This window comes from Engystomops pustulosus, chromosome 8 (genome assembly GCF_040894005.1).
Source record: "Engystomops pustulosus chromosome 8, aEngPut4.maternal, whole genome shotgun sequence".
Taxonomy (NCBI): Eukaryota; Metazoa; Chordata; class Amphibia; order Anura; family Leptodactylidae; genus Engystomops; species Engystomops pustulosus.
In genome coordinates this window covers 39,134,737-39,156,046 of record NC_092418.1, presented here as the reverse complement: position 1 = coordinate 39,156,046, position 21,310 = coordinate 39,134,737, and the positions used below count along the sequence as shown (strand labels likewise).

General features: G+C 39.3%; 1 protein-coding gene across 2 annotated transcripts; it reads right to left on the bottom strand.

Moving 5' to 3' along the window:
* Positions 1-13,458: 13,458 nt before the first annotated feature.
* SOCS1 (suppressor of cytokine signaling 1) lies at positions 13,459-18,559 on the bottom strand. 2 transcript variants are annotated; one of them, XM_072120710.1, is made up of 2 exons: positions 18,331-18,559; positions 13,459-14,427 (listed from the first exon to the last, which is right to left on the bottom strand). In XM_072120710.1, exon 2 carries the CDS (start codon positions 14,347-14,349, stop codon positions 13,714-13,716), a length of 636 nt encoding a protein of 211 aa, XP_071976811.1. In that variant the 5' UTR covers positions 14,350-14,427; positions 18,331-18,559; the 3' UTR covers positions 13,459-13,713. The 2 variants fall into 2 exon arrangements, with proteins under 2 accessions (XP_071976811.1, XP_071976812.1); XM_072120711.1 differs by lacking the exon at positions 18,331-18,559 and adding an exon at positions 16,682-18,271.
* Positions 18,560-21,310: the final 2,751 nt, after the last annotated feature.

Genomic DNA, 21,310 nt, shown 5'->3' with positions numbered 1-21,310 from the left:
AAGGAGAGATTTGACAGAGGTGTCTGAGAGCAGAACTGTTCTAGTTGCCTATGGCAACCAATCAGGGCTTAGCTTTTATTTTCCTACAACTGTTTGTAAAATTATAGCTGAGCTCTGATTGGTTTCCATGGGCAACTAGAACAGTTTTCCCTAGGACACTTCTGATAAATCTTTCACATAGATGGTAGAAAGAGATACAGTACAGGGGGTCCCCTACTTAAGAACGCCTGACTTACAGACAACCCCTAGTTACAGACGGACCACTCTTCCCCTGTAACCTCTGGTAAAGCTCTCTGGATACTTTACTATAGTCCCAGAGTGTAAAGTGTCTGTAATGAAGCTTTATTGATAATCCTTGGTCCCTTTACAGCAAAATAATTTTGAAAATCCAATTGTCACTGGGGCAAAAATAGAATTTTGTCTGGATCTACAATTTATAAAATGTACAGTTCCGACTTACATACAAATTCAAATTAAGTACAAACCCAAGGAACCTACCTTGTATGTAACCCGGGGACTGCCTGTATATCAGTAGACAGACATTTCAAACCTATGTTAGTCTGCAAGGGCATTTCTATGACTATAATAACATTACTCGGACATATATAATAAGTAATATATTAAAACACAAAAACAGTGGAGCAAACTGCTTTTTTTTGTCCACGTGTCATTTCTGGTATTGCAGCCCAGCTCCATCGAAGAATAGGATTGTGCTGCAGTTCTACGCACCACCTGTGGATGGATGTGGCACTGTTTTTGCGGTATTGGAAATAGAAAGGGTTGTTTGGGTGCTATCACAATGTAGACAATCCAAAAGTCTGGGTTGATACAATGGAAAAAGCAGGCAGCACAAAATTGTGAAAATAGAGGGTTTTATGCACTCAATGCAGCTACATTGCGGTTGTTCCATGCAACTTGACCAGGTTTTCATGGAGCAAGGTAAACGTAGATGCATTGGGTGAATAAAATCCTCCTTTTCTCACTATTCTTATTTTTATATTATTTTTATATTATATTTTATTTTTATATTATATTTTTATTTTAATATTCTATTATTTTTATATTTATATTTTTTATATTTATTTTCACTGTTTTTTTCATTGTAGATAGATACATAGGTAGATAGACAGACTTGGGTGGTCCTGTTAACTGTAATATAGATTTCTATTTTTTTGCTTAGATTTTTTTTGTAGTTTATAATATTGCACATAAAATTATCTGTATTGATCTCCAGTCGCAGTGATTACTGACAACTAAAAGGGTCAAAATTCCAGGTATAGTAAAACAAAGCTTGTGAAAATGACACAATGAAAAATGAGCTGCACTAAATCTAGTCAGTGCGAACTTCACGGAAGAAGGTTCAGCTTCTCTTCCAGGAACAGATAATTATGTTGAAACGTCATTTTGTGGCTTTCCTTTTATCACATGCAGCTGACAATGATGACATGGTCCCTGATGTATTTTACACGGTCTGTCCAGACGGCGTAGTACTGTGTCACTGTGTGTGCTGGTTTACTGCTATCAGAGACCGCACAGGGCAATTTCCTATGCATTGTGCTCCATAATATAATATCGCCAAATGTAGGTTTGGGTCCCATGGAGAAGATAAGAATAATAAGTGTTAACACTTCTATTTTTGGATTTGTGTTTAAAAAAAAACTTTCCTAAACTTCAGCATGATGATGAACCCCATGCTATGGTTCAGGGGAGTGAATCATAATTTCTCTGGAGATCTACGATTAATTCAGTAGAAGCATTGTGGTCCGGGCTGTAATGAGGCTAAAATTTGGTTTTATTACAGCTGTCACTAAGCTGAGAGTTGTTAAGATATTCATTATATTGTTGATCAGCTGAGCAGATTAAACATTTTTTGAAGAATATCTATAAAGAACTAAAAAATGTACACTGACTCTCCGTACTGTAGCTTCAAAGGCTGTTACACTATGCAGGAGAACATATTTTTTTCGCCTGCTCCCTTGGAACTTCTCCCTCCCTCTTCTTGCTGTAAACTACACAGTGGGAGTGGGAAGAGCTCCTGCACAGTGTAACAGCCTGGGAAACTAAAACATGGAGGGGGTCTGGTAATGCCCCCAAGAGCCATTCTTAGTAGATTAGTAGATCATGTGAATGGGACCACCCACAATCCGGGGAATAAGTGTCCCATTCTATCCAATGGACAACGTGCCAGGATGAGATTGTATTCTATACTATGGGAGTTTTGGAAATTGCCAAGCACTGCAATTAGGTATCTTTTTTTTTTTTTTTTTTTTAAAGAAACGTTTTAACTTTATGGAAATGGTTTCACTTTTGGATTTAACAGACAGTATTCCCCTGCGTTCTTGTAAGTACATGGTATAGTACACTTTTATCATGTTGACTATACCAGACCAGCCGGGCATAGCTATAGGGAGTGCAAAGAAAGTACCCATTACAGGGTACTAAAGCCTAAGGGAACCCAAAAACTACAGTAGAAGATACTTGTGTTATAAAATGACACTTTATAGTTAAAGGGGTTGTCTGGAAAAAGTTAATAAATGTCTTGGGGAGGGGGGAAGATTGTAAAAACAATAAACCTCTTATACTTACCTCTCTCCGAGCTTCCATTCACCCACGGTGCCGCCTGTCACTGCTTGGTCTCTGTATACAGAGGCCGTTTGTCTGTTACTGCCTGGAGCCCCTGCTGCAGAGATTGTGTGGCTGTGGTCAGGACTGAAGCATTGCCATAGATGTCTAGAAAGTGTGTGGGCAGCTATGTGCTGTGTATTTAGGTGATTAAACAACTTTAAAGAAGCAGCTCTATAAATTTTGGACGAAATCCTGAGTGTCTGACTGTAAAGTTATGGCTACATACCTTTATGGAATTATTTTATTTTCTCAATAATACATTTTCTGTTCCCAAAAATCACAACCACAATTGTGTTTTCTCAGATTGTGTAAGAAGTATTATTTCCTCTTCATAAGAGCTCAGAGCAGCTAGATACTCAATGTTTATGTTCAAAGCGGTTATTAACTTACTGGGCTGTCTTCCGAGCAGACCAAGGTTTAGCTCCACCTTGTTGTCAGACATGTGACTTTTCCTCTGGTCTGTCCCAATCATGTTTAGACATGTAACTCACAATCAGTACAATGCAAAGTAGTGAGATTACTGGATTGCAGACTGGAAAGTCTGGATTGCATTTACCAAATTAGGACCATTGCAGAGGCGTAACTTGAGGGGGTGCAGAGAGTGCGGTCGGAACCGGGCCCAAGAGGATTAGGGGGCCCATAAAGTCTCTCTTTCCCACATGAGAAGACTATTACTATAAGTTATGCATTATAGTCGGGGGGCCTGGCGCAGACTTTGCACTGTGGCCCATCAGCTTCAAGTAACGCCACTGGCCCACTGGTAAATTCCTAAAGCCCTATGGTCTATTGTGATGTCCCCTTAAAGCACTTGCAGCTAATTTGCATATTTAAAAAGATAATTTTAAGTATAGATTCTGATATTGAATCTTGGGGGCCACAGGAATCTACTGCAGGTGCTACTTTGGTAACTAAATCCAGACGGTAGATTTAGGTATCCAACAAAAAATGTGTAACTTAACTAAGTTTAACAGAAGTTTCAGATGCACATATGCCATGGGGGCCTCAAAACTCAACAGATATATAATGTGTTGTGCTTGTTACAGATGTTGGATCAAGGCCCAGAAGATGGTGGATATGTCTCAGTTACAGAAACATAATAGACGACGTTCAGACAAATCTTTACTTGTAGCAGGCAGGGATGTCATGAAATTTCAGATTCTAGATAATCTCTTTATCCTGTGTGACATACAGGAATGGAAAAAGATGTATCATCACAATCGCCGTCATTGTAGCTTGATGAAGTGTGCACAACCGAAAACACAGCACAGTGCAGGGCCTGGTGGCATTGCTTGATGTGACCTTCATGGGTGACATGTCACTGCCATCTGCACCTGCATGTGTGGTACAATGAGGCCCAGTGTATGAGCAAATATAATAGAATATGAGAGTTTATAACCCTTTGTTCTATGTAGATAATTAAATCAGTATTAGATTTGCCATTTCTCATTCTCTGTTTCCAGTACAGACCCAATATAAATGCCTTTGACCATTGGAATCATGTTATGATCTTGTATTTTGTCGGCTCAATGACAACTATGGCGACTATTTCCCCCTTTATGCCAAGTTCTTTCTCCCGCGTCTGCACACTAGCTATAACCTGCGTCCTTTCAGCTCTGAACGGATGCAGATTACAGCTTAATTCTATGGCAGACAAGGCCAGACGGATACATCAGGAGGTCGGAGTCTCCCGATATATTAGGAGGGGCAGGGGGGAAATCATGGCGTACAATGCACAAGCATATGATAAATAACCCTCTTTGTATGAATTGCGGATACCAAACAGTTCACACGGTTTTGGACCATTAAACACATTGGGGCACATTTACTTACCCGTCCTAATGCGTTCCCCAAAAATGCATTGTCCGACCGGAATGCACTCTGCCGCGATTCACTTAGATCGTGCACCCGATATATCCTGCTTGTGTCGCTTCCCCGCTCAGATCTGCCAGAGTTCTCCTTCTTCTTCTTGGTGCATGTAAGTGCATTGTCTTGTGACACAATTTAAAAATGCGCTCAGTCCGACCCCCCCCCGTTTCTGTCGCATGAAAACCAGTGCAGCCGTCCAACAATCCGACCACATGCGACACAATCCCCAGTTAAATACCTGTCGCAGCCGTGCAAATCCCGAAGACAATAAATCTCTGGCTCTCCCATTCACTGTCTGTTAGTGCAAGAGATAGTATAGGATTGATGGAAATTGAATATTGAATGGAACAGCAAGATGCCTGCCCCTGTTTTCCAGATTGCTGTGGGTCGAGTTCTCATGATTAGTAGGGCCCAGCAGTCGGATCCTCAGCAATCACCTCGGTATCCTTTATACTTTGGATAGTAGACATCTTCTTAACTTCGTACTACCCATTTATAATGAGCTTGAAAGGCCAACACCAACTGACTGCACCAACAGACTGGTTTATGATTTTACTGTTTATTCTACAGATATTTCAGGGATTTCTACAAACACACAAAAAATTTTACTGTATTTGCTGCCACCATTTCTTTGCTAGGACTGCCCCCTATAAACCAATCAGCAAAGACACAACTAACCGCCCACAACTACCTGGTGAGTTCACCCAGGCACTATGGCAGGCATTGTCCAAGGACACGGTAGTGGGGTGTTGTAGCAGGCACAGAGCTCCCATACTTGGCTATCATTTCATTAATATCAGAGCCCAGATCTCTTTGCTCCAATTGTTCCACTTTTGTAAGCCCACCTTGACTTCCAACATGGACACATAGGTTTTGGTAACTGGCTTTTTGGTCTTACTAGTCACGGTGTGTACATCTATACACCCACAACATTTTCCACACCAACTGGTTCCATCTAATCATATATGATATGATATACACATCATTCAAATGGAAATGGGTTTATTATAGTATCTACAGATATTACATTTCCAGTAAAATGTAACTTACTTGCTGATGCATTTGTAGAATTGTTGTGCATCATTCTAACTTTTACTTTTCCTTTCCTATTTTACCTGGTCATTGCCCCTTCCTTCTTGTAAATGACACAGTCATAGCAAAACTAACTGTGGCCATAATGTATTTCTTATTCCATGCTATTTACTCTTTTCTATTATTTTATAAAAGTACAAATGCTCTGTAGACTATGGAGGTGATCCAAGCAGTAGAGGGTGATAAAATGGGGACCTATGGCCACCCAAACCACTAACCGAGTTTTATACTGAGAAGGGCCTTCATCCATGAAATCCTTGTACATCGGTTCCTGCTCTCGATACACATGTACACAAGAGCTATTTCAGGACCTCTGAAGGTCCTATAAGGGTTCAGAAATTGTAAGTTGAATGCGGGCAAAAGGGACAAACCCTCCAACCCATAAGAAGCTTGTTTCTCAAACCATATGCAGGAAGTGAATTCCAGACTTGTAGGGGATATTACATTCATACAGCCCAGGGCCGAAGGCAGTCTTAATCGGTCCTTTGATCTAATTGCCCAGATTTAATACAGAAGCTTCAGTTTTTTCACATTCTTTTCAGTACAAAGTGTTGCACATCTATTTAAGAAGTGTCCAAAACACATTTGTGTTGTGGCTGCACTATATCCAACGCAACACAAAATGCTGCACTAAAAAGGGGCGTTCTGGTGCACAGTCGGACCGTGCGGGACATTTATCATGCAAAGTCTGACAGAAGTATGCCCCACGTCCTATGTTAAAGGTGCACCAAAAAAAAGTTGGTGCACTCTGCCAGAGCAGTGCAGGGGGTGCCAGATTCATGAATAACGTGCACCACAATTCCTGAATCTGGCGCACCCTTTTTTTTGATACATGTAGGCCTATGTTTTATGTCTACAGCACATATGCTCACTTATGGGGCTCAGTAAGAGAGATTAAATCACAAGCAAATAACAGTATTAGTGAAATGGTCATTCTTTTCGATTCATCCCAAGAGATAGGGAAACGTACAGAGCAGAATTTCCTGTGCTGTCCTTGTGCAGTGTGTGGGAAACAACATGGCATCTAGTTTCCGCCCACTAGCTTCAGAACAACTGAGTATCAGAGCAAGAACGTGAATAGGGAAAAACTGCAAGAAAATTAAAAAGCCATATCATACCCAGAAAAAGTGTTACTCTTCATTTGCACGATAGTTTAACAAGAAGCGTATTTGAAAGATATTTGCTTGTGGTAAAGTTGTTATATAACAATAGATTTTTGGCAGGGTTCGAAAAGGAGAAAACAAATGTCTTTGCGTTACCTTTCAGTTTACAGCGGATCATTGGAAAAGGTTTTTGAAGATCTAGTTCCATTTCCTCTATATGGAATTTAAAGGGAACCCATAAGTAGATCGACCTACTACTAGTATATTGTCATGCAGATTAACAACTTCCAGATCATATTTATTTAATGGCCCCATGTGGCAGCATCATCCAGAAAATCAGTTTTGAAGTGAGATGTAAATTGTTTGTATAAAGTAGCAGAGAGTTTAGCAGCTAAGTCAAGCTCTTCCTACCTCAGACCCCCCCTCCGCTGTAATTAAGGGTCTTGCATCTAAGGACATTTTATCTCTCCTGGTGCATATGAGGCATTCTGAGGCCAGGAGAGCTGGACTTCGGTGCTAAACTCTCCACCTCGGTGACTTTATTCAAGCAATTTACATCTCACCCCAAAGTTGAAATTCTGGATAAGACCATCACACTGGGCTATGAAAGAAACATGATCTAGAAGGTGTTGAGTTGCTTGACAACATAGTGAAGGTAGTTTATGAGGTAAATATCTGCTGACAGGTTCCCTTTCAGCTGCATTGACTCTGTTCAACCACCACATAGATAATGGAACTTCTTTCTCTACATGCATCTTCCTCCTGTGACATTTTATATGAATACCCCCCTAATCTGACAATGAGGAACTACTTTTTAAGCCATAAAAACTGCTTAAACTAGACAGCAGACACAAATCTTGAGTACAACGAGTGGTAGAGTTCTGTAATAGAGCCATTTGTAAAGACAAACTATACTCTACATTGACTGTAAGCTACACTCAGGGTAAAACAATTTTGTCAGCTTTTAAGTTGGATAAGTCGCATAATGTAATTTGTTTCCACAAGACAAGTTATAAAACCGTAGTCATAGCTACAAAAGATCTTGAATGGGGCTAAACATTTAGCTACCCACACAACTCGACACCCTGAAACGTTTGCAGAGTGTGGAGGCGGTGGAGAAATGTGGACTTTCCCTGTCTGAAAAAAGTTTAATGGATGTTGAGAAGGAACGTCTAGCTATGCACAGCTTTACCATCGCTACATCAATGGAAGAGAGCATGTTTAAGCCTGTTACCCTCACATGAGTCTCAAACAGGTGAGAACAACAAAGTCTCCACTCTAATTTTAAAACACACAGAAGGAAAGTCTTTTCCATCACATAATAATAGCCATTATGATTCAGGAAGGGTGGGGGAGAAGGGTCGGCATATGGTTGGTGACCGTGTTACACATATTCAAGTCACTCCTCTTTAATGCTCAGTTACCACTATAAACCACAACTGTATTCTAAAATATAACATATGGCCTCTGGTACAAGGAGAAGTTGGTATGGCATAGCAAAATAGAGGAAAATTTATATTTTTCAGATTTGAGAATCGGCTCAGTGGTGTGCACCTAGTCATAGTCATGTTTTTATTGGTGCCATCCCCAAAAATGTAGGAAAAGTGTAGTGGAAAAGGGGGAAATGTCCAGGGGCCCTGACCTCATGAGGGTCCCTGGGCATCTGAAGTATGTAGTGATGGACTGGCCTGGCTACACTTTGGCTGGAGGCCCCTACCAGTGGCTGAAATAAAAGATACAGATATAAAAGAGAGGACCGCGCCTTGTGTTATATATAATGTCAATGGAATAGTTGATGTCCAGGTAAGTATAAGTATAGAGGTGCTCACCTGGTTACCACTTGTAACGTTGCGTATAGGGCCCATTATGGGGTCAGGTTCTTTAGAGACAGGTACAAGTTCCTTCCACTGGTAAATGGTTGCTTTCTTAGCTCCCAAACGCTTCAAAAACAGGTGACCGCAAGGGAATTGTACATGATAGTATACAGATGGGAAAAAATAGAGCTTAGCAGGTGCGCTGGTAACCAAATGGTTCGAAGTCTCCTCAGAAATGATGAACTGATATGACTTATCATTTCTGAGGAGACTTCGAACCATTTGGTTACTAGCTCACCTGCTAAGCTCCGTTCTTTCTATTATGTATAGTGGCTGTAATAGTGCTCGATGCAGCTGGAACCAACGGCTCGAGTATTATCACTACAGGTTGCAGACAGTGAGTGCGACGTGGCAGGGAACTTTCCCGGTGCACATCATGCTCCAACCCTGTATGAGTGGCCATGTCATGGCGTCATCAAGGTGCCAAGCATCCCTTTTCCTCTGGCAGCACTAGTGGCCGAATCTAGAAGACAGGACGAGGTACGTAGGATTTTTTTTTTTTTTGCTTTGCAACAGAGAGAGGGGGCCCAGTGTATATAATGAGGGAACTAAGGGGGACAGTGTATATAAAGAGGGGTCTAAGGGGTAAGTGTATTTAACGAGGGGGCCCAACATGGAAATCCATTAGAGGCTTAGTGTGTATAATTCGTTGGGTTGCATATGTTTTGGGGATTATGTACCTAATCTTCTTTGCTCATAGCCAGACCAGCTAAATGTGAATGTGTTGTTGGTATTCAAACATTTACTTTTTGCGCAGGGCCCCACTTTGCCTAAAACCGACCCTGCCTAGTGTACAGGCATAGACTCCACTTCTAAACCTAAGTGGCGGTGAGGTTAGTTACTGTGCACCACTTCCAGTGTTGAATTGTGGTGTGCTTGTGTGATTACTAGCCACATATACCAAAGAAAATAAAGTTGAGGTTTTACCTGGTGGTAGTACGACAATGATAAAATTGCTTTGTATAAAGTTGTGTATAGTGTCTCTATCTATCCTGTACCATATATTAATCTATTTAACACTGATTGAGATCTTACAATAACAATTAGTTATGTCTGCACAAACCCAGCTAAGAGAACAGGTTGTATATACATAAATGTGTTAACATCAACCATATATAAACTGTGCCCTCAATCTGTCTTACGTGTGACTCATTTCTTCATAGATTTTTCATTAGCAAATTATTATTCTCAATTAGGGATAGTTACATGTAAGTATAATAATTAATACTTTCCAATTCCTCTTCATCTCAACAATTGAGAAAGAAAAGTTACGTGAAAGGGGATGTGTTCAGATACACAAACATGGAATGAGTTAATATTCATAAGCATAGTCTACCTGCATGCCGGGGTGTGTATTCCAATGCAAACAGCAAATGTACAATGCATGAGTCAGATAACATCCAATGTAAATAGGAAGGAATATTTATTTTGTTATGTAAAGGTGATAGAACTAAGTTTGTGTTTCTTACTGAAATGGGCTGTTTAGCCATTTCAAATGTTTCAATAAGAAACAATACAATGTTATTGTATAAAAGCCATTATGATAGATTAATATAGGGGCCCAATCATAACAAAACAAAACTTGCCTCTCCCCGATCCCTGTATTCCAGCTCTGATGCTTCGCTGACACTCTCTGCTTCCTGCATAAACTTTTTATAGTTGCCCCCATAGTAAAAGCACTGGCAGAAGTGGGTCACTTTTTTGTGAGGGCCACAATGTTTAGCAATTTCAACTCCCCTTTTATATGTTCAGGAAAACCTTAACCTTGTCCTCTACAAGCATCCTGCAGATGGCAAATATGAGTTGTCGGATACTTAGAAAATTTGGAATATTTTTCATTTCTAAAGTCATAGGCCCAACAGAATTATATATTGCAGAAAATATAGAGGACACCTCTAATAACATTAACTAACATACAACTTACACGTCTTACTTACCATAGGTACAGTATATACTGATAATGTAGTGTGATACTGTTGTCTTTTGCAATAACCTACAGTTTAGACACAAACTTTTACCTGTTTCCACTTATTACAATTTCTGTTTTGAGCAAATACCCAGTCCAGATCTCGAAGTGGAGAGATAGAGGGCAAGATAGGGCAAGCTAGGGGGCAAATCCAGTATTAAGTAGCAGAGTAAGGGCAGTGAAACTAAGTTGCCTTTGGTAAAGGAGAGCCTAGTTATGGTTATCCACCCTGACATCTGTCACTTAGTGAAAGTCATTTGTGCCCCATTCACATAAAATAGTCAACCACAATGATTGAAATAGTTTTCGTCAATGATGGTTGTCAGGGAGGGCACCACCAAGCCACTTTCGTGTGTTTAGAAGTAGAGAAAGGGCAGTCAAATTAACTTTTGCCCTAAGTGAAAGAGTTTAGCTATAGCTTTGCATTACTGCATTGACATCTGATATTCAGGTTTCCCTCATACATGTGAAATGATCAGCAAGAACCATTGAAAATGGTGAACCCAATAGAGGGCACCAACAAGCAACTTCTAAAGGCTCTGTCAGGACCTTGATCTTATTATGTTCATGAATACTATCATAAGGTCCTGGCAGGGCGATTGTTCATCGACAGATAAGATGACATGACCCTCTATCTGTGGCCATTTTATGGTCAGGACTGTCTGATTGATGAGGTAAAAGACAAGAGGCTTCACTTTACATATCGAGAAAGCAGAGCAGAACTTTTAATAGATTTTGGTAAATTACCTCATATCCCGCCCACGCTCTTATACACACATTAAATAAAACATGAGGTAAAGTGGCCAACCCCTTTAAGTATATAGAGGCAGAGTAGGGAGAGGGAACTAAACTTTTGCTTGAGGCGAAAGCCCACCTACAGCACTGTGAGGGATTTATCACATTCTTTTCACTTTTTATACACTTCATTATGCTCCTTTTTGGGGGGCACAGGTAGATTTGCGACTAAAAAAAAAGGAAAAACAAAAGATTCATAAGCAAGTTTTAACACCCTCAAAGATACATCAACCAAGACCCTCCCACACACAAAAAAAGACAGACACAAATTTCCAGACTTGACATCTACCACCTGGGGAGAGTGAGGAGACCCCCATATACACATCAAATGATGACCTCAACCCACGCATGAATGATACATTTTCAGAAACTTCTGCTTTACCGCTCACTAACAAGCTGTAAAACCCTTCCTGGGTAGCTGTAATGACTGCATAAAACACAATTACATGAAACTTTCCATCCTGCTTATCTACATAATCTACATATCTCGTACAGAGGAATGCAAGCCCCAGAGCACGGCCACATTACATGATAAGAGCTCTCCGATGTCATATGAAGCCAACAATAACACTTACGTTGCAATCATTATTAATTTGCAAACCACAGACAAGCGAGAGTACAGCATAAGCGGATGTGGCATCCTGTACTAGGGGTTTTCTATGTTGTCGAAATATTCCAGAAAAAAATTCTTGGTGACCAGAAATGTTTAAAGTCTTCTGGAAGTGATCATAGTGAATCAGAAAGTACAAGGATAACTTGTAGTGCACATGTTATCTGTTCTCTGTATCTTTCTGCAGTTCTCAGGGGCCTGCCTGTCCCAGAGCTTAATATAAGCCGTACATTCCATGAAATGGGATTTTAGTTGACTTTGGACCATTGCCAGTTATGTCTCTGCTTAAAAAATAACTCCCTCTCTAAGTTTTCAGCGCTCAATATACTCTATTGTAGTCGCACCAGACAGTTTTGTTTTATTGCTATCGGATCTCACTTGGAAAAAGGTCACTTACACATTGTCAGTGATCCACAACTGACTGATGCAAAGTCTTTCCATTACGCATTCTCCCTTTAGGACCCACTCCTCCACGTCCAAATACTGACAAGACATCTAAAGTATGACGCTGTTCACATCTTCAGTTTTATTTTCTATTATTAAAAAATTACAATGGTGCTGGATCTGACACCTACTGGACACCCATGGCACCTAACAGACCTGAATACTGGGATAAGTCCTGATATTTTGTATATCATTTTATTATGACTCTACACGGGTACCAATACAAATGTGACCAAACTTGTGTAAACTTTACAACAATAGTAGATGTGAGGTTTTTTATTAAGAGGTCCAAAAAGGTTGTGAGCAGGGTACTAAGGTAAAATGATATGGCAATAAATTGAATCCTGGCAAGTGAATAAAACCTAGCCACAGCTCTACCTTAACTTCTACTGGGGTCATTTATCTTTAGTCAGGACATTTGTGTGTGTCTTATTATTATTATTTTTTTTTTGCTTTTTCTGGGTTTTAAACTTGTTTCATATATCTTAGAGGGTGATATATGCAGAATGTGTAATTTTTGCACCTTTTTTGCAAACGCTACTGCATTCTCCTTCTCAACGTTTGCATAAGCCTACTCGAGACTGCACCAAAATTGCTCCATTTTACGTTGATTTGTGCCAAAATTGGGACTATTTTATATGTACACCTCTGGATTTTAAAGCTATATCAGGCACAACACTGAAAAAATTCTTGCGCAGGTAACTAGGTGAGTGGAAAAGACGTAAATTTTGGTGCAAATGCTCCCAAAAAAAGTAGCAATTATAAGAGAAAATACAAATAAAAGCCTAATATAAATGACCCCCTCCATGTGTGTTAAAAGCTTAATGCTAAAACCAAATTGCAGTGAACTTCTCCATCTATAGGGTTGTAATGTTGCCAGAGTAAAGACCACCCATAAACCAGATTTATATTGTTACCAAATAACAAAATCAGCTCAGCATCATCCACTTGGAACATGTAGCACCGCTCCATTGTCACTACTGGCAAATGTAAAAAATGTCCCACCAAACGAAATAACCAGATACAAGGAAAACTGTGGGTTTTTTTTGAATATTTTATAATAAAATTTATTACTTTTAAAGTGTAATAAAATAAACAATCTGCACGGCAGAAAAAAACATTCAAAAAGGGGGCGAACCCTTTTAGTTTGTGCAAATAATCTGTGTCTGTAAACATTAAAAGGCAAGTGTTCAAGTTTCATCCCAAAATACAGTTAAATTGCTACAAAAATAAACTTGACCACCGTTAAATAAGATATAGATAAAAAATAATCCCAGGAAGCTGAACACGTAACACGCCTGTCCTTCTCGTGTCGGGTTTGGTTAATGCCCTTTGTTGCTAGATCTGAAATGGGAAAGACTTTAAATAGTCCTTTAAAACCCGGTTGACGGGTATGATGTCCAGGTTCTGCCTCCCGAATGTTGCCAGGATGCTTTTTCGGCAGAGTTCTTGTAGTGGTCTTAATCTGACCTTCCTTAGAGGAGCAACAAGCATCTTTTTAGGAGACAATATATAATGTTCCAGCAGCTGGAAAAGGCAATTGAATGACTCTTTGCTGCCATCTAGGCTAAACCTCCCGGCCTGAAAGTGGATCCTGATGCTGATGGGTCCTGTAGATGTTTTAATACTGATGGCAAAAAAACAATTCTTCTGTCTACTGTCCCTGATGAGGAAAGTGCCCACTGGCTCCAGCCTTAGTTTCTCATGGGCCACATTAACTGTCAGAGGTCCCCAGTAAAATCCACAAGTGTCCAGTATACTGCTAGTCTTGGTGATGAGAGTAAAATCCGACTGAGAGCGGAAGGTCCTAAAGTGTGTGTCACTGAGTTGCAATGCGGGAATGGGACGTCCCGGGCTGTTATGAATGGCTCTGGCAGGCTGGATTTGGGAGCGATCAGAGTGTGAAGCATCCAGGCGCTGAGGTCTTCTTTCCGAAACTGCATTATCTGCTTCCACCTTGCTGTGTGCTACCATCCTATAGACTTGACCAACTTATGTGGTCTTCCATAGCGTCCCTCCCAGCAGCAGTTCTCCACGTCCTTTGTTGTTCTTCTGAAAAAACAAAGAAAGAATAATTGTTGGAATATTATGCAAAATATGATACAAATGCAAAAGAACTGCAATGTCAATGCAGATATAAATCCAGAATAGTAGAGGACCAGTCATCAGTATCTCTACAGTATCTATCTATCATCTATCCATGTATGGTAAGAAGGATACCTTCACGTGATCTTATGTATAAACACAGTGTCAATGAAGGTTTAAATCCAGATTAGTAGATGACCAATCATCAGTATCCATAATATCTATCTATCAACAAATCTATCCATGGATAGTAAGAAGGATTCCTCCAAGTGATCTTATGTACAAACACAGTGTCAATGAAGGAATCAAGACTAATAGATAACCAATCATCAGTATTTCTACTATCTATCTATCTATCTATCTATCTATCTATCTATCTAAATAAAGTAAAAAGCGGGCAGCACTCCATGGTTCAAAATTTCAAAATAAAAGGTGAACTTTATTGAACAAGTGGCGACGTTTCGGTGTGTAACACCTTCATCAAGCTTGATGAAGGTGTTACACACCGAAACGTCGCCACTTGTTCAATAAAGTTCACCTTTTATTTTGAACCATGGAGTGCTGCCCGCTTTTTACTTTATTTAACTACAAGAGGATCAAGCCAGAACCTTTGTGGGCGCTGCACCCCTCCTTATTAGGAGTTCATAAGATTGTGCTGACTTGGATTTTACTTCTTCTCTATCTATCTATCTATCCATCTATATTTCTATCTATCTATGTATCTATCATCAATAGATGGTAAGAAGGATACCTCCAAGTGATCTCATGTACAAACACAGTGTCAATGAAGGAATAAATCAAGAATAATAGATAACCAATCATCAGTATTTCTATTATCCATCTATCTATTTATCTATCTATCTATGTATCTATCTATCCATCAATGAATGGTAAGAAGGATACCTCCAAGTGATCTTATGTGCCAACAAAATGTCAATAAAAGTATAAATCCAGAATAATAGATGATGAATGATCTTAATATACCCTAGATGCATCTATCTACTCAATCAATCTATCAAGCTAATGATCTCTACAGTATCTATCTGTATCTATGTGTGGTAAAAGGATACACCACAATGTTAATGTCGATATAAATCCGGAATATTAGATAGTTAGTGATCTACCTAACATGTCCTGCATGTCTCTACAGAATATTTATTTCTACTATCTATCTATCTATCTATCTATCTATCTATCTATCTATCGTAGGAAGGATACCTCCAAGTGATCCTATATGATATTACAATGTGAATGAAGGTATAAATCCAGACTGAAGCCAAGATCACTTAACATTCTATCTATCTATCTATCTATCTATCTATCTATCTATCTATCTATCTATGGTAAGGAGGATGCCTCAGAGTGATCCTATGTTCCCACAACAATGTAAGTGATCGAAAAAATCCAGGATGACCAATGTAGACGAGAGGGTTTAACATGTCTATCTGTCTAATCTATCTATCTATCTATCTATCTATCTATCTATTTATCTATCTCTATCTTTCTACCTACATCTACAGTATCTATCTATCATCTGCGTTTTGTCTATCTACCTACCTACTTTCTATCGTCTATTTATCTAGTTTGTAGGAAAATCTATCAGATAAAATGCATTTTCAGGTGACTGCTGTACCTCCAGTGATCCTGTGTGCCACCACAATGCTTGTCAGCCCAGCATTTCCCATCATAGACTCATCATGAGAAGCTGCTTTCTATTTTTACCCTGTTTGCCGTAAATGACAAGTTCTTGGTAACAGTCTAGTGCACAAGTCTCCGCTACCCCTCTTTCCTGTTACTCAGCCTTTACCGTCTACGACTTGGTCGGCAGTAAATTGCTTCCTACCAAATAATATGTTTCAGAGTCTCCTCCACACACTGCAGGCGGTTCGATAAATCTTTGTTGATTGACTTGACCTTATCTCTGGCTGGGATTTTAGAATTCAGCTCTTTCTGGTAGAAGTAGTATCCACTTATTGACTGCTTCAGTAAATGGTCGAGAAGCAAGCAGGCCTTCTCAGAAAACAATTCCCCACAGCCATTTTTTACAGCTACTCTAGTGCACAGGCATTGATTGAAAAACGTGCATTTAGGCTGATTGCTGCTTCTCTGAATGGTCAGTGGCAGCTCGGGATATCTATTGGAAGCTGCTTTCCCGGGATGCAGAGCCCTCCTCTGCTTCTTAACCCTTACTGTTATCTATAGGTACAGCACTTAGACCTACCAAATAATAGGTTCCGCTCTTGCAGTTTCCAAAAATGCACTTCTCTGTATGCAGATGTAGCAGAGCTGAGGTTGTCAGTTAATAGAAAATAATAAAAATGCAGAATCTCTATCTGCGGTTGTATATGTATCCACACAAGGGCTTCTGGTAGACTCTAAAGATATAATTATTGTGGTTGTAATTGGTGCCTGTAAATCAGGGACTCCTGGGACAAGTGCCCCTAGTGTTAGGTGCTAGTATTGCAACACATCTTGATATCACAAGAGTCAAATAACAAACTCATCTACACTAGATCAGTCCTATACAGTGTACACCACTAGTTACAAAGCTTTGTAGCTTAGTCGAAACCAACATACATGTAAAAATCTGGTGCGGTGCCACTCTGCAGGCCTGTCCTGGGAATACACATGTAGGTTGTTATGTTTTGCTCATGCACTTACTGACAGCTGCACTATGTGCACTTAAGTGACCCCTAACTCGGGTTACAGATGCTGCATGTAGAACAGAAGATAACCGCCTTGGCACAGGATATACAGCCCAGGCCTAGGACGGGTTTCCAGTGAATTGTTAGACATTTCATTAGTCTGCGCGGCACGACTGGAGAATTACAGAGAATCAGATCAGGTTTCCATCTCACTGGAGGATTTTACATCTCAAAGAAGCTCATTCATTGATGCACAAAGCCTCGCAGATACAATAGCTGACATATAGAAATTCTGTGGAAGCACAGATGACAACTAAATCTTGCAAGCCGTTTCTTTGTAGATCTACTCTGCCTATCCCTCAGGCACCAAAGTGCAGCCTACAAATGGCCATTAATCCTGTTTTTCCAGTGAAACGGCACCAGAACATAGAACGTGTTTTATGACGAAATCTTATCATGATGGCGATGATAGCAATGTCCTGAATGTGCACAGCGGCAATGATACATATGCGGAATCCTAGACTCTCCACATAGCGATTTTAATGCCATGCTATAGCGGCACAGTGAGTAGTACACACGGACGTAGCTGCGCTGTTTATGCCTGTTACGCGTAGGATTAACCGCACATACAGCCCAATGACAAACTCATCCTTGCTGCTCTGACAAACTCCTACCTGCTAGATCTGTAATAAAAAACTGCTGTTCTTGTGAAATACTGAAAACGCTCAGTTATACAAGCAGGGCTTCACCCTTGGCTGGAATACATGCAAGTCCAGAGAGGTTTGAGTCATCTGGAGATGAGTTCCTTGTTATAAAGCTTATAGAACTGAGGACGAGTAATGAATAGTGACATATGGGCATTGGGGAATGCTTCCTAATAGTGTGTACCAGTGCCAAGGACCGATGTGAGCGGATTCTCCGGATCAATTGTTAAGCGTATTATTAGTGAGAATAATAATATTATTAAAACACAATCCTAGCTTATGGCTGAGTGTATCATATGCACATCACACTGTGATACCAGAATCTATCATCTCTTCCAGTAAGGCTACCACATTACCGAGCGATGCAGGCTTACAGTAAATGACAGCTTCAGCTCTGCTATTCCTGTCCGGCTCCATCTCAAGCTCTCCTAGAAGCACAGCATGCGGTATATAATACTACACCAGGCACCCCGAGCTATAGATCCATCGCAAGACTGAACGAGATATAGTGAGGCCCTTACCTGATGTATGTATCACAGCAGACAAACCGCACAAACCCTCCACAGTGTCCGAGCTGAAAGAGGTCACCACTATATTCCACAGATACAATCACAGGGATATGAGTCCTAGGGAGGCCAGCGGTGATATAAACCATAATCTCCTGCACAGGGCAATCCAGGTGTCTGGATAGTAGAGGGTAATGCTTGGAGGAGGAGGAGTAGTGAGTGCACCAGAGCTCTGCTGGGCTGTCATTGCCTCTGATTCCTCTGGGTGACACGTTCCCTTTTGTACAGGTCCCTCCTCCCAGTTTCAGCAGGCGAGGCAGTAAATGCCTACTTTCGCTTTCTATTTCTTGTGCTGCTAATAACATTGTTCTGATTGCTGATGTTCTTTATTGTTCTTATTTTCAATATTATTATTATGGTTGATTCGATTATTATGTAGATTGTTCCGATTCCTTTAATTAGATGTATTACTTTTATATTCACTGTTGTAAATGGTTACATATGTGATTACATTTCATTAAGAATCAGAGGCATAAAAAAAGGTTCTGCATTCAGGACCATAAGATAACCCTTAATGAAAGCGCAAGGGACCCCTTTTTTTCTTTGATGGGGTGTTTTGGGCGCCATTGGTGCCCATTATTGTAGTTTTTTTTCAATGATTTTGCTACTATAACAATAAAACAATGGAAGCCCCTGACACCAGTGTGAACATATTCCAACAGTCTCATTTTTAGACCATACAGCCATACAGCGCTGTTACATGATCCTGGTGCATTCACAGGTTTTTATGAAGTGTATACAGGGACCTTTAATCAGAGCTTCTTTCACCCAGGACCAGAGTTCATCTCACTTCTTACTCTGTGTTTATATACATAATAGTGGTGTCTAACCCCTCACCCGTCCATTCCCAGCTTACACCCCCGTCCTAATCGTATATACAAGTAATAATCCTTCCTAGAGTCTAATGCTGCACAGTATAGAGCAGCAGGAGGTGCTAGAGAAGAAGCCGCCAGCTGAGGGTTTCATTATCTGCTGTCATCTGAGTTTCTTTTCTAGGAAAAGACAAATAAAGAAGAGCTGTCCCTTATGAGCCAGCTACAGGAATAGCTGAGCATTTCTCTGAAAATAGTCCTGGGGTGTGACTAAAGGTGTCAGACAATATCACAGGGCACTATGGTACATCATAAGGCAAATGAAAGTAGGTCTGGGGTTTATTACCTGCAGGGCAATTGTTTCACTTTTATTCTTCTTCACCTGCCTATCTCATATCTATCTATCTCATATCTATCTATCTATCTATCTATCTATCTATCTATCTATCTATCTATCTATCTATCTCATATCTATCTATCTATCTATCTATCTATCTCATATCTATCTATCTCGTATCTATCTATCTATCTATCTATCTATCTCGTATCTATCTATCTATCTATCTATCTATCTATCTATCTATCTATCTCGTATCTATCTATCTCATTTCCATCTATCTCATATCTATCCCATATCTATCTCATATCTATCTATCTATCTATCTATCTATCTATCTATCTATCTATCTATCTATCTATCTATCTATCTCGTATCTATCTATCTATCTATCTATCTCGTATCTATCTATCTCATTTCCATCTATCTCATATCTATCCCATATCTATCTCATATCTATCTATCTATCTATCTATCTATCTATCTCATATCTATCTATCTATCATATATCTATCTCATATCTATCTATCTATCTATCTATCTATCTATCTCATATCTATCTATCTATCTATCTATCTCATATCTATCTATCTCGTATCTATCTATCTATCTATCTATCTATCTCGTATCTATCTATCTATCTATCTATCTATCTCGTATCTATCTATCTCATTTCCATCTATCTCATATCTATCCCATATCTATCTCATATCTGTCTATCTATCTATCTATCTATCTCATATCTATCTCATCTCATATATATCTATCTCATATCTATCTCATCTCATATATATCTATCTCATATCTATCTATCTATCCCATATCTATCTCATATCTATCTATCTCTATCTCTCTATCTATCTCATATCTATCTCTATATCTATCTATCTATCTATCTATCTATCTATCTCATATCTATCTATTTATCCCATATCTATCTATCTATCTATCTATCTATCTATCTATCTATCTATCTATCTATCTATCTCTATCTATCTCTATTTCTATCCATCCACTATTTATATATTAATTATCTCTCTACCTATATATCTATATATTTTTCTCATATCTAGGGATCTCTATCTATCTAGGGAATATTCAGCCTTACCAGTCCTATCTATCTATCTCATTTCCATCTATCTCATATCTATCCCATATCTATCTATCTATCTATCTATCTATCTATCTATCTATCTATCTCATATCTATCTCATCTCATATATATCTATCTCATATCTATCTCATCTCATATATATCTATCTCATATCTATCTATCTATCTATCCCATATCTATCTCATATCTATCTATCTATCTCTATCTCTCTATCTATCTCATATCTATCTCTATATCTATCTATCTATCTATCTATCTATCTATCTATCTATCTATCTATCTATCTCATATCTATCTATCTATCTCATATCTATCTATTTATCCCATATCTATCTATCTATCTATCTATCTATCTATCTATCTATCTATCTATCTATCTATCTATATCTATCTATCTCTCTTTCTATCCATCCACTATTTATATATTAATTATCTCTCTACCTATATATCTATATATTTTTCTCATATCTAGGGATCTCTATCTATCTAGGGAATATTCAGCCTTACCAGTCCTAGGACACACCCTGGACTTGATTAATCCTTCATAAATAATGTCCAAAAAATGAAGTAAAAAAAAGTGGGTTACTTTATTCACTGAGCGCTATGTTTTAGCCTGAGAACGACTTCTGATTGAGAGACTGAAACATAGGGCCAGATGTTTCACTCATTTTT

What these genes read in the sequence shown, in the direction of transcription:
- SOCS1 (XM_072120710.1), bottom strand. Translation starts at nt 14,349, where the DNA reads ATGGTAGCACACAGCAAGGTGGAAGCAGATAATGCAGTTTCGGAAAGA.